The following is a 13,857-nucleotide window of genomic DNA, read 5'->3' as shown; positions in this document are numbered from 1 at the left end:
GTTCACCTTACTGGATTAACACCAGTGCTTAACGTATGATGCCATTTATACTCTAGCTCCTAAGGAATTCATGGGTATGTCAAATATTTTTAGTAGTATAAGTTTAAAACTCCTCAAAATCAGTATTTTACCAATCATTTGTTGGTAAAAAATAATATGGTGTAGAAAATTTATTTGAGAAAAGTATCACATATTTTTTGCTTGTTAGCATAAGGTATCCGGTAGCGACTAATGAAGTGAGAAAGTAAAGAAGCTAAAAATTCTTCAGCTAAAATACTAAATTAAACTAAACTATCCTTGTACAACAGGGATTATTATCAACAGTAGCCAATTTTTCAAACCAACATGATTGAATCTATGATTTAGATTGAACCTCTATGTATTTTCCAGAGATTTGTTTGCTAGATACTTTTAACATTTCAACATTACGCTGAATTACAGTTTTTGCAAATAAAAAATCATTGTACGACACAAAATCGGATATCACTATGTTCAATCCGTCGCTGCCCGGTTTCTTATTGCGTATCCATGGTAAAGTATTATTTCTACAAACATCGACTAAATCTCTTTCTAAGTTTCCAAAAACATGCTTCACAACATAGAAAGTATCTGGTGTAAGTAAACATTGGGAAACAAAACCAGTTCTTGGATTTCTAGATTCTAGTGATTCGTCCAAAAATTTAATAAGGTGTACCGGGTTGACCGTATTTGGCCATGGAGTCACCCATAAACTACTGAACCAAAAATTAGTGTGATTCATCACAGCCACATTTCTATATATTACGAATACTTGGTACTTTTCTAAGGCAAGCCACTGCAGAGAAATGTGAGTAAAGCTTGGAAAGATTGGACACAGTTTTCCTTTGAATGTTCTTTCAATAATATTTATTAGCATATTGTGGAGAGAATCGTTGAATTGGTAAAAATGTTGGAAATCAAGAATCACAACTTCGCCAGGATGCGACGTAAGCCAATCAGCAATATCTTCAAGTGGTTCCTCAACCGCAGCTCCATACAATCCGTGTAAAAAACATATTTCATTTACACCATCTTTTCTTGCCACTCGCAGGTCGAGGTAACGAATTCCTCCGTTGAGTTGGGCTTTGATGTCGTCATGTTGCGTTATCGACCAATTGAATATGACTGGCTTCGCTAGCATCTTGAAGCAGCCCAAGTGCCTCAAGAATTTTGGTCCATCGGGTCCAATCTCACCTTTCCGCGAAATTGTGTAGGTCATTGTATCATGTGAACCTGTTCATGTGTATTCAAATATATACTACCATCAGGTAATTGAAATTTTCTGATTTACAGCATCGATTTTTATTGAAGACATTTTTACACCATGACCTGACTTCGCATCAATCATAAAACAAATGAAAGTTGTACCTGAAGTCCATAGTTTTACTGTAACTCGAGTGACGGGCAAAAACAGTGCAAAAAATATGTGAACGAACTACTAAGTGACAACTTCAAGCAACAGTGGCAAAGTGACAAAAGCTGTGTTCAAAATATATTATCTTAAAAGTTGGCGGAGAATAGAAGAAAGAGAAATTGGACTCTACAACGAGCGTTGTCATCTACGTCATGAGAAAGGTAAATAAGATTTGAAATATTAAAAATTTACGTCGAGTAATAAGTTTTCGTTGTTTTCGTCGTTATGTATGTGCGTAGAAGACATAACCTAATTAGTGTTTAAATCCGGGTCAGCAGCCTCTGCGGTAACGCCTCCGGATAGGAAATATAGGCCGTGTTCGAAAATTGACTGACAGTACTGTCAGCAATCGTTTTTCTCTTTTGCGCTGCCGAGTTCATGGACAGCTCTGTCTCTGTTCTAGCGAATTTCTAGTATTGGCAGTCAATTTACGAACACGGCCATAATAGTTGATAAGCCAAACGTACCGGGTATGGCCAGATGATTTATGGGTAATGTTTTCAACTGTGGCGGGAGATCGGACATCCAGAATTCGAGATTTTTGTAAATCGCGGTCTCTTCGGGCGGAGCATCGTCGATGTTCTGCATACCGAAAACTCTCACTTAATTACAAACGATAAAACCACCTGGTTCAAGGACCGGAATAATGTCACTGACTGCTACTCGCAGGTGTTCCTTGTAGCAGGTTTGTGACGCAAATGTCAGCCGCAGCCGCGCGATCGTTGCGAAGCTGACCTCACGCGATTCCATCTACTCGTCGTCTAAGTTTTTCTCTCTCTCCTGACGTCTATCGTGATTGTCGAAATCGAGTTTAGTATTTATTCGAGTCTTTGTTCCCTTCCCCCATTGCTACTAATGGCTTACACAGCAGTTCCCTGCAGATGTGAATTAGCGTTATTATTTCCCTTATCACACACGCCACCGAGCACGCAACGTTCACAGAATTTTGCGAATTTTCTTTTGTTGGCAAACAAAAGGATTTCAAACTGCCAATCCAGCATCCGAGCCAAAACGATACTGTCCGATAACGCGTTTGATATGCATACAAAAGACAAAGGAAAAGATAGTCCATTAATCAATATCCGCATAGACATGTTTATTATACATATTATACATGTATTATTTGATTAACCGCACCAGGCTTTATCTTTTTCTCTTTCTGTCGTCTGCAATATTGATGGCTTGCAATCCGTCTTCGCGTGTTGCTTAGGCTGTAGGCTAAATACTAACACACAGGTCTACATCGTCGTTAACGCTTCGTATAACAATATTTATCTCTACTTATATAACTCGTCTATTTCTATTCGCATTTTCAATACTCACTATTTTTAACTATGTATTCACCGTTAACCTATAATTTACTTGAACTCGCCTCACCTGTGCATACTTTATTATATGCGTGATTTGTTCAGCTGCCAGCTTAACAATTTTTATATATTATTTTCCTTTTTAACACACACAATTGTTATTATTCTCACGACAATATCTGAAATTTTAACCAACGCGCATTATGCTACATATGAAATTCTATCATGATTATGTATATTCACGCTTTCGTATACCTAGCATTGCGTAACTAATATACGTATGTCGTACACTTCGCGCACTAAAATTAAAAATATTAAACAATTGATGCCGTGGCCAAGAGTTGAAAAAATACATGAATACGAAATTATGGATATTACAAAAACCTGAGTCTTAAGCTGAAAGTTGGGCCTGTAGGTTTCATTTTCAATTTCGCATGTTTTTAAAACCCAAATTTAATCGTATTCAAATTTATATAATAAAACACTGAATCTTGGCTTCACGGGAATAACGAAATGTTATATCGATGGAATCAACCGCTACTCCACTAGCTGATACGTATTGTAAGCTGCATATAGTTAGGCACACCTGCTTCGGCAATCCTCTTTCGTTATTTCGCTGCTGCTTGCTATTCAATGCATAACTGAAATTAAAATTTTATACTAATCATCACAATTATAAAGTATTATCTATTCGACTAAGCGTTATTCGATGTACACAGCTTATCAGTCAGTTTGTTATAGTTTCTCTGTTTTTTCAAACTCCAGTTGTTCAATGAGTAGAATGTTTGTTTTATCCTGATATCGATATATTCGACGTCAGTATACAAGATATTTTATATCCTCTTTGGTCAGCTCTGAAGAATTCTTTGTAGCGTTTTTCTTGCTTTCAACTCACGCATGTATAAACTCATTTCTTCAATATCCGAAGGTTTTCTTATGACTCCTGATCAACATAGGCGTAACAAAGAAACGGCGTATTGATTATACATCGACGCACAAGGCGGGGAGAAAAAGAACTTGTATTTCTTTGGGAATGCCTGATAAATAGAGTACAATATAAAACAGCTATTTTATACTATGCAGGTATCACATGTATCAAACAACTTTCGTTACTAATGCATGTTTAATTTCCTGATCGTTCACGTGACTATTTCGTTTACCTTAGACCGGCCGTTTTACCACAACAAAGAGAGAGAGATGTCTCGAGTAAATATTTTTTAAAGACACACATTTGCACTTTGCTAGTCACATGCGATCAATAATATTCATTGAGGTCAGTTTACATATAAGCCATATGTTAGAGAGAAAGTGTATACTATGTATGTGAAGAAGAAAAATAGGTAGTGACGTTGATTGTGAAGCTGGCAACCCGAGCCGCCAACTGTCAGGGCCGAATCCAAGCCCGAGGCCCCAGGACAGAAATTTTACTGTTTCGTTTCACTGACGATGCGGAGTAAGTGTAAACGTAAGGGACTTTATGTAGAAACAGTATACAAGTATTTAAATATGGAAGCAAAATGTGCGTTTCAAAGCAAACAAAAAAAAATTGTTTTTCTGGCAAAGAAACGAAGCTTCAAATCAACGTTTCTCCATGCAAGTAATCCACTCACGTACGTTTAATACATTTCGAACAAGCTGCATCTCTTCCACACGAACATGAAAATTCAATTTTTTCACTTGTACACTGTTTACGCCATGATTTTTTCACGTTTTCATTAGCCTTAAGATGTCAGTAAAGGAGACTTTGCTGTTGAAAACCAGCAGTATTTTTGGATAATTTCATTACAAGAGATTACGAATTTATTCGGAAGATGATTCTCTACAATCCCACAATTACATTTTTTCAACACATCACTATCTTCAAATCATTTTTCAAAACTATTCTGATATTGATTTTGATCAAGAAATTCAGTATTGTTATACTGAATTGATTATTGAGAGAGAAGAAAATATAAGATATGGTGAATATTTAGCAGGTTATCTACAGAAAAAATGAGTTATCGTGGCCTGAGAAATTGAACAAGTTTATTAAATTTCTCACCGTTTTCAAGCGAATTGAAATAGAAGAAAAACGATATCGAATCTCATGTCCTTAATAAGTAAAGCCGTAATGTTTCACAATAATTTTAACTGTACGATCTCCTCATCTGAAATACAAAATCTTTGGTATCGGGGCCCCTGGCCCACGATTCGTCCCTGAAAAGCGGCTGGATTGGGCGGCAAGTCTTGGTGTCATAAAATGCTCCGATGTCATTATTGTCTTATCCGTAAATGGGTCACGTTGCTTTAAATTCGTACAATGCGTCTCTTATATTTAATTGTAGAATGAATTCTCACGACAAAAGATTCGCCTTGACCCTCCACGAGGAACCCCCTGCGAATTACAACAGACCAGTGTTAAGTGGTAAGAGGTCATACTTCCTATGATTTGAAACTAATTCGAGGCTGACCATGGGTTGAAATATTCAATTTAGCTGAGTAATGGTCGTCGAGGTAAGGACGAGTTATTTATACATTACGGATCAAGGAATAAATAATTTGGTACAATTATAAGCCTTACGCCATTAACCTTGTGCCGAAATTATTGCTTTTTCACAAAATCTTGTTTACCAACTTAAAAATTCTTAGAATTATGGTATCAGGCACAGTCTATAAGTGCATGCCTGTAAAAAATTGGGCTAGCCTTACAGGCTCGTGTTTATGCAACTACCTTGGATGTTCTTGCAAGTAGCATTTCAACGATCACTAGATCATTGTACAATAACAACAAACCGATCCAGATCGAATTCCCAGTTCATCGAGCACTGTTATTCAAGCCCAAGTGTTTCATTTTTTTCATCCTGAAAGTACCCTCTGAATTAATGTCGTTCGTCCAAACTCGTGAATAAATGGTTTCCGGATAAGAAATTGAAGTCACATCGCGTTCGTCTCTTCCTCAATGTTCGTTGTTAATTAAATGTTGCGTGCGAATAGAGAGTCTGTGGCACATAATACGCAAGGTGACCAAAGTGCTGTCCGCTCAGTTAGTACAGACTAGGCAGTATTTTTGCAACCGAGACTGACGAATAACGCGGGATATCAAGAATGACTGAATTTTCACTATAATTTAACTCTCGTAAACATCAGGTGCAGAGTATGTAATTAACCAGAATGAACTGCGGCTTCCTGTTTGCGCTTTTATCAGTGTGTTCTGCACGAAGCTACACGGATTACAAGTAAATATTCAGTCATAACTTTATCATGCGATGAGTGATCGCGGGGGGTGGAACAAATTAGGCACAACGTCGGTAATTTAACACCTTCCATATCAAAACAGCACTATAAAACCAAATTTCATTAGTATGACAAAGCGTTCTCAAACATCATTCGGGATCACAACTGACACGTTAAATGTTTATTTTTGTCACGTCACAACTAGCAGAGTTGTAAATCGTCGATACAATCAGCACATACGTACTTTGTTTTATCAGGTATATAAGAAGAGCTAGGACTATCTGCAAAGAAATATGGATAGTTGTAGAATTTTATCATCGCGTGTTCCGAAAGCATCCTCTTGTACTCACCGATGTTTATATTTGCACGATTTCTTTTATTTTCTTTCGTCAAACAGACACATATTGATGCAGATATGGACGTTTCTACCTATGATAAACTGAGTTATACATGAGATATTGTGTATTTTATCGTCGGATCATACGCCGGGCTCCTCACCTGCGGTGCTGATTGTGAGCTGTTTGTGCCGTACATATGTATAATAATTATATCAGCCTTACGATTCGCAGAATATTTCGCTGCGCATAACTCGTTTCACAACAAGAATTTCCAAACACGCAAATTTCTACAGCTGAAATAATACTTGTACTTCATTCGATGTATCCACCGCGTTATTTGAACAAAAATATAGAAATAAAAAACATGTTCTTCGGGGATCTATCTTTAGGTCTGATACAGATGTGCAAATTTTCGATTGATTGAATCGGAACAAAACTTTTGCGTATAGGCATATTTATAAATTATTTTCGCATACCTTAATTGACTTGTAAACTGCGACAAACTTGAAAATGACTATCAATTTGCATCAAGTTTTTCGGATAAAGATATCGTTGTATTTTATTGTACAAAAGTAATCGATCTATCGTCATCGAAAACTGTGCCACGTGTCACATCTGTGTCGGTGTTCACGTGGCAACGCGGCCGCATATTTTCGTAAGTCACTTTTCTCCTTATTACGATGAACACAAAGTATAAGTGTGATCTTTGTACGCAATTAGCCTTTCACGAATAAGATAATGTTCATCCATCCTAGGTAAAGACCTAATGTAAAAGGCATATCTTATCCGTCGTTTCCCGTCGATATGCGCAATCAAAGATTTAGAGCGATATTCCAACTTTTCAAATTTCGCACCGAAGATTCCTTCTACCAATATTTATGCAAAGCACACCCCTTTTTCCTAGAAATTATTATCTAAAAATGAAAATGGACTAACAATTATTTTTCTTCTATTGTTAACAACAGCAATATTTAAATTTCGATGGGTTAACTTTACACACATTAGGAACCGAGGGGTAAACATATCCCAACATATATCGACCACTTTCCTACGCTTAATAAGATCAGTGAACCGTTTTTAGGTCGTGAGATAAATAAAATTCACTACACCTGTGCGTGCCGTGTTTTATATTTGAAGGCTGAGAGTTACCGCAATTGTAACTGTAAATAACAATTCAAGGCAGCTCATGTAGTTAAATAGATAAGACTGCAATCGTAGAAAAGAAAAAAAAAGTATATGACCGATGACGAGAAATGGACTCCGTACCATTTTTTCTTCACCGTCATCCACTGATTAAGCTGATCGATTTGCGACACGTTTCACATGTCGTTGATTTCAATTCAACCTTGTTTACGCCTAGATAATAACGTCACGACCACAACGCGTCTTCTTAAGGTTCGTTCAATTCTCGAACTGCACGTAATGAATTTAAATTTCGGGCAATCCCTGATCAACTGTTCATTTTTTGACCCTTTATTAATTTTTTTTGTTTTTTGTATTTGTGATAATGGCCAGTCTTACGATTAACTTGTAGTTTTATTTTGCCACGAAATTACACTCGCCGAAGGACCTGCCAACCATGTATATTAGGCATGGTACTAAGAACTCGATGACTTGCCTTCCCACTTGATACACGTGGATATAAAGTTCCCCAACCCGCGAAGCCATCAAGCCATTTCCACGAAACTTCTTCCCGAGAATATAAACAAGCCAGCCTCTAGAAATACTTCTGAAAGTTGATAACACAATTTGGACCAAACCACTTATACCATTTTCTCTGATTTCGCGCACACAATTTATCCTAATGACTTGCAGTCAGGTGCGTCGACCACAAGATGCACAATGAAATGGGAAGTGACAGATTATATGACTGAAACACAAGCGGTAGATACTTGTCCCCGGTTCGATAACCTTTGGCGATAATTTAATTGCATTTACAGCTGCGTTGGAACACTCAACGGAATATAACGTGTTATTTGAACGTCGAAATGTTGAGGCAATTATTTTGTTTCTTCATTTGTATCTAACACACTTTCATGCATTATACGCATACAGTACATTACATGTTACCCCCACGTATTTACGTACTTCCATCTCTATGTACGTACATACATACATACATATTCTGTTAACGAAACGCTCGTCGAACCAATTGCACGATAGATAATGCGATGACCTTTCCGTGACATCCGCGTAATACTTGTTTCGATTCGCTTATCGAAATTATCACATTTTTCCAGACAAGTTTAAGGTACAAATTATTTCATTTCGTAATCGGTAGGTCAACGTGACGTCACGTTGCACAATGGTACACGTTAACCATCCTACTGCATTCTGGCAATAAGTTGTCGCAACGACCGTGGCCTCGGTTATACCTTCGTGTGCGAATCTTGCTGACTAGGTTTTTTTTTTTTTGTTTTTTTTTTTTTGACAACTTCTAGATCTCGAACTCTACGCAAGCTTCGTTGACTCGAAAAAATATAATGGCACGAGTCTCTTAGGCGTTGACCGAATTATGACGATTTGGAAAATTGCATAATGCGAATACGCATGTATGTCGACCTGTCGGAAATTCAAACGAATTGAAAAGTTATACGAGAACAGTGTGTAACCATCGAACAGTTGCTGTATTGTCTTTGTCGACGTTTCCGTCACGCGATGACAAGTTACCAGATGTTAGCAAGCATCGCACGCTTTCTGGGCGTTATTCGTGGATATGCGTAAGCAGTCCACTTTTCCTCATGTCTTCCTCGTGTCATGTCACTCACTCTCTTCTCGGAAATCGGAATACTGTGCCAGAGGAAATGAATCTTGGTTTGTCCATGAAGGAGCTCTCACGATTTATAAGATTAAAACGCGAATCGAGATTGTGTATCGGATATTTCGCGCTTTCTCAATTCAAAAACATCCCGTGTCTGTTATTTCGATGACATATCAAAAGCGGTGTCGATACGCGAGACAAACGCTCGAACGGATCAAAGGACGACTTCAGACGCCTCAGCTTTCACGTTACTTCCATCAACGTAAATTTTTATATTTCTCGCAACTTTTCCAAACCGCTGCTACAGATTAAGCAGATTGTATTTATAGCACTAGATCAATTGTGTGGTAAAAAAAAAAAAAAAAAACATTGTAATTACCGCGATAAATGACGATAGAGGAAAACACGAAGTCGCCTTGGATGGATCAGGATTAAATGAGGATAACGAATGCGATAATCGATTTCCTAATTATACCTATGTGGTCGAACGAAGAGAACTGGCAGGAAGTTTATTACCATATCATCTCTCATATACGTACATTCTAGTTGTGATAATTTGAAAACGCTGCGAACTCATTGGACGCCGAAATAGACACGCCTCAGAAACACGTTTTTGTCTTATCGCCGCGCTGCGTATCGCAACCACCCGCGAATATACCGTCGAGAAAGTTGTAGTACGGAGTGATCAGCGGCTGAGTTCGGTCCTCTCTCCCATATCGAAATTTCAAGCTTCCAATTCATTCATATCAGCTTCCTGAATCCATTTCAGGACTTTATCAATCAACGTACCAATAGCTGAGACATCGCGGTTATGGTACGTGACTGGGCTCTATGTATAACGAACTTCGCAATGCGATCAGCTCTTATTCGTAATTATCGATAACAAAGTATTCTCAACGAATAAATTTGATACTTGTTACAGGACGAAAGTCAGGCCAAGGATCCGACCCCATTAGCAATGCTCTTCGCAGGTGCGTGTACCTCAGTTTATTTAAATACCGGTATCCAGCTGGTATGCCAAAAGCCTTCGGCTTGGCAAATGCTGATGTGCAGGTAGCATATTTCGTAGGATTCGATGATTGCTGGATCGCGGGGGATCCAGGCTTCTGTCGAGGATGTGAGGCTCGTTTCTCACTTTTAGAAAAACGATCGGGGAACGTAACAGTCACGTTACGTCGACGTTTGATGGGCGCGTTGATTATTCTTGTCTTATAATTTTTTTTTTTTTTTATTTTTTCTCTACGGTCATATCATTGCAATTCAAACTCAAATGACGATGGACGCGGTTGTTGTTTGCGACTGACGACGCGTTTACGCGACTTCCCGTGGAAGTAAAAACGTTCGGTGGCATTTGCGCGAGAATCGGGTCAATTAAGTAACACGTATTCAAAAATTAAAGCGTTCATGCGATAAATAGCGAGATGCCATTACAGCCAAACAACACGTTGGAACGATGTTTTGCAATTGATTTTAACACTGGCATTGCAAAACGTTTTACGCGCTATCGGAATCAGGCTTTTTTTATTATTTCAATTTTGAATTAATAAAGGCGTACTTGTGTGAGCAATTTCGAATAAGTACACCGTTAAAAATGATTGTATATTTACTGAAAGATAGTTGCAAGTTTACAAATTACTATGTATTTGATTTAAACTTACAATAAAAATTTTTGATTCTACTAAAATTTATAAGACTAAAGCGAAAAAGTAATTTGAATTTACTGTATTGTGTAATAAATTTATTGTTTTACCAGTGTAAAAACAGGCGTAACATAAGTAAAATGAGTGAAAAAAAATTCGTAACACAAACACTTATAAACAATAAATTACTTGCGCCTGTTCTTCAAATTTACTCTTGATCACACTACGCAAACACCTGGGTAGAGAGTTATATTGCTAACGAAACTTTTGGAAATCAGATTAATTACGTTTAATGAGTCGTAAGGTCTAAGGGATAATTATCACGGAGTAACATTGTTAACGCACGTGTCTGCAATTATTTTTGTCCACCTGCGCAGGTCACGTGATAAATCATATACACATTGAAGTCGAATATTTGTACCTTCTCTGCTCCCTGTAATACCTCATCTGTCAGCATTCTGTAACGAAGATAAGATATTGCTCTAGAATCAATCATCGCCTCGTATTATTACGAGCGCACGTGTTCTAGTTCCCGTGGAAGAGCTAACAGTTTGTCTAATCTTTTCGCAGGGTCGATTTCTTTCGCAATTTCAGAATCAACGGTATATACATATACAGGAAATTTCCTACCGAGCAGCGAATTATTCTATCGGCCCTGTTGTCACGGATAAAAAATATGGTGCGTTTAAAAAAAAAGACAATAAGAATATAGATCGAAATACAAAATATAATTAAAATAATCGCTGAACACATTAATATCAACGATTTGTATAATGTAATATTAATACGCGTTATCTCATGTTATGCGCTGCTGTATAACCATGGCACTTGTGCAAATCGGTACTCACGCCTGTTATCACTCTTATTTCACTGGCGTAGACTTACTGCGATTAAATATTTGCATTTGAAATTTTTCGAACTCGCGTAATACAACCTGCGTACGTGTCGGACCATCAGGTACAATGTTTTCTTCAAATTATCGGCGAATCTTCGTTATTAGGAGTGATTACCTTGACCAGCCGTTCTTAGTATTCACCGGACATACGTACGTGAGAGGAGTGATAATCATCTCACTGATAATTCGGTAAATATTGCCTGTTCGATCGACACGTAGTACGAATTGGTCTAATTGTTTTGCGAATGTTTTTGTTCACCACTTTTAATTAGTAGTGTTCTATAATTCCTGAGCTTCTAGACGCGTAGATATTTGTTTCAAGGTTTTGCTAATCTGAAGCTCACACCTCTCTTATTATTCTTTCAAGTCTGACAATCAATTCACGTTTATAAATAGTTTTTGCGTTTTATAAACCTCGGTTGACTCTAAGTTCGTGTTTATCTGCCTCCCCAAAATCTCCTTGATTTCTTTTACCAGGTAAACCTCCGTCATTCGAACACACAAATACTGTAGATTACTCGAGTTACCGGCTGCTTGTGTTTCATAGATTCTCCGTTTTTCAACCATCTGAATATGATCGGTTCGCACAATCAACGGGCAGAAAATATTTTAACAACCCTGTTTCCTATAAAAAATAACCTGTTGTTGAAACGAAAATCTAGAAATATCTCTCAATGATACAACGGAATGCCTGACCTCGGTTTGCTCGAGTCTGGCAACAGCAGCTATGAATAATTTTTGAAATTTTACGTACGTTTCACGGTTGGTACGACGAAATTAAATATTGATCTTTCAGCCCGAGATTCTGTTGGCTTCCAAAATGTGCTTTGTTGAAAGTTTGCAAATATCAGTATGCACATAAAGACCTGGAACCCGATGTAGAAAGATTTTACTTGGTTGCCTCAGGCGTCTGTTTCACGCAAAGTTGCGTAAAAAAAGATTATACAGCTTCTCCGAATAACACGGAAAATTATTATTGTTACTCGCTGTTTGAACCAGCTTCAAGAAAAGCACATCCGAGTGAAAATAGATGCAGTTCAAAAACCGAATCTGAACGTGGCGTGGTAAATAGTAAAAAAAATCAAATTACGCCGAGATCTATACCGCGAATACTATATATACCTATACAGGGCGAATCAACTTTTATTTAAAGGATTCAGCAGCTTCCACGAAACTGTTTGGGAATTAGATAGAGGTCAAGGGAGCGTTCGAAATTTGCACCCCACAGGTAAAAATATTAGTTGCCTTGAACGAATGGTTCTAATGTCGTTCATAAAACTTCCACAATCTCGCTTTAAATGAACTCTGTGTAAACGATGATCCAATTAGCCGTCTTATTTCTTAATTTCTACAGCTAGAAAGCGCAGAAAAAATTTGGCACCGAATTTTCATTTCTCGGAACTGTTGGATCGTCGATACTCAGTTTTATTTATATAAGAAGTAGGAAATATTTTATTTAGTTTAAAAATAATGTGGGTATCAACAAGCAAGATTGAACTCTACGGGAAAGAACATGTTTTCACTTTTATTTATATATCATTATTATTATAAGAAAGTTTGACGACAATCTGTGGATCATTTTTCTTGCAAGTAAATTTGTTCTGACGTACATCACAGAAAAAGAATTTCGTTTGTGCTTAATTTAGTCTCTTATTCAGTTGAACTTAATTTATAAGTAGGTACACTCACTTGGCGAGTTGTTTTTTCAGGCAAATTTATTTATACCGATATCTTCGCAAATGTTTTCGGAACTAAGCACAAAAAATAAAATTATATTAAAATGAAAAGAAAGATTCGATTCATTGCACAATGATAGCGGTGTTTCAAGATAACGTCAGGATCCGATGAATGCAAATTCACCGTTGTTGGAACAACGTATATTTTTCGCCGTCATGACGGTGTATACTTTTTGAAACCGTAGTGATATCAGCCTGTGCGATTCTTTTGGATTACTCGGCTTATCGTTAGCCAGAATATTTTTTCCCCAATTCGAGTTCGAGCGGCACTACGAAGCATAATACGAAATCTCATTGACCCAAAAAAATAATGTTCTTGCTATGAACCCGGTCTGAAAACGCTGCGCGTATAAACTATTCCAAGACGAACATCATCTTTGCTGCGAATTGGATGCCAGCCAAGTGCAAGAAATAGATTTGAAACATTTTGCAAGCTTAAAATCGGACACGAGGGCTTCGCATAGTCTGATCCTAAATGTTCAATTGTACATGACGCTGGCTGGATTGAGTTTACTGCGCGTGTTCCACACTAGAA

At 37.5% G+C, this 13,857-nt stretch overlaps 2 protein-coding genes across 7 annotated transcripts in view; one reads left to right on the top strand and one right to left on the bottom strand.

Annotated features, from left to right (window-relative positions):
- Positions 1–204: 204 nt before the first annotated feature.
- On the bottom strand, positions 205–6,222 carry LOC124296703 (PI-PLC X domain-containing protein 3). Of its 5 annotated transcripts, XM_046746983.1 has the most exons (4): positions 6,197–6,212; positions 5,450–5,579; positions 1,900–5,113; positions 205–1,251 (listed from the first exon to the last, which is right to left on the bottom strand). In XM_046746983.1, exons 3-4 carry the CDS (start codon positions 2,018–2,020, stop codon positions 356–358), a joined length of 1,017 nt encoding a protein of 338 aa, XP_046602939.1. In that variant the 5' UTR covers positions 2,021–5,113; positions 5,450–5,579; positions 6,197–6,212; the 3' UTR covers positions 205–355. The 5 variants fall into 5 exon arrangements, with proteins under 5 accessions (XP_046602939.1, XP_046602938.1, XP_046602940.1 ...); XM_046746982.1 differs by having other exon boundaries at positions 5,450–6,222; XM_046746984.1 differs by lacking the exon at positions 5,450–5,579 and having other exon boundaries at positions 6,197–6,211.
- The window catches only part of LOC124296696 (6-phosphofructo-2-kinase/fructose-2,6-bisphosphatase-like), a 41,533-nt gene continuing 29,245 nt past the window's right edge, over positions 1,570–13,857 (top strand). Inside the window, exons 1-2 of one of the 2 annotated variants that reach the window (XM_046746956.1) lie at positions 1,570–1,593; positions 9,974–10,022. In XM_046746956.1, the coding sequence (XP_046602912.1) occupies positions 1,585–1,593; positions 9,974–10,022 (58 nt within the window). In that variant the 5' untranslated portion in view covers positions 1,570–1,584. Of the gene's footprint in view, positions 1,594–9,754; positions 9,866–9,973; positions 10,023–13,857 lie in introns of those variants that run through there. The other variant, XM_046746957.1, reaches the window with a different exon arrangement.

The sequence above is a fragment of the Neodiprion virginianus genome, chromosome 1, assembly GCF_021901495.1.
Source record: "Neodiprion virginianus isolate iyNeoVirg1 chromosome 1, iyNeoVirg1.1, whole genome shotgun sequence".
NCBI classification, from domain to species: Eukaryota; Metazoa; Arthropoda; class Insecta; order Hymenoptera; family Diprionidae; genus Neodiprion; species Neodiprion virginianus.
Note: the sequence above shows the minus strand (reverse complement) of the source record. Positions and strands in the feature narration are given on the sequence as shown.

Coding starts and splice junctions, on each gene's coding strand:
- LOC124296703 (XM_046746982.1), bottom strand. CDS start 2,020: ATGCAGAACATCGACGATGCTCCGCCCGAAGAGACCGCGATTTACAAA. Junction 1,252..1,899: donor AAATCATCTGGCCATACCCG/GTACGTTTGGCT, acceptor ACACATGAACAG/GTTCACATGATACAATGACC.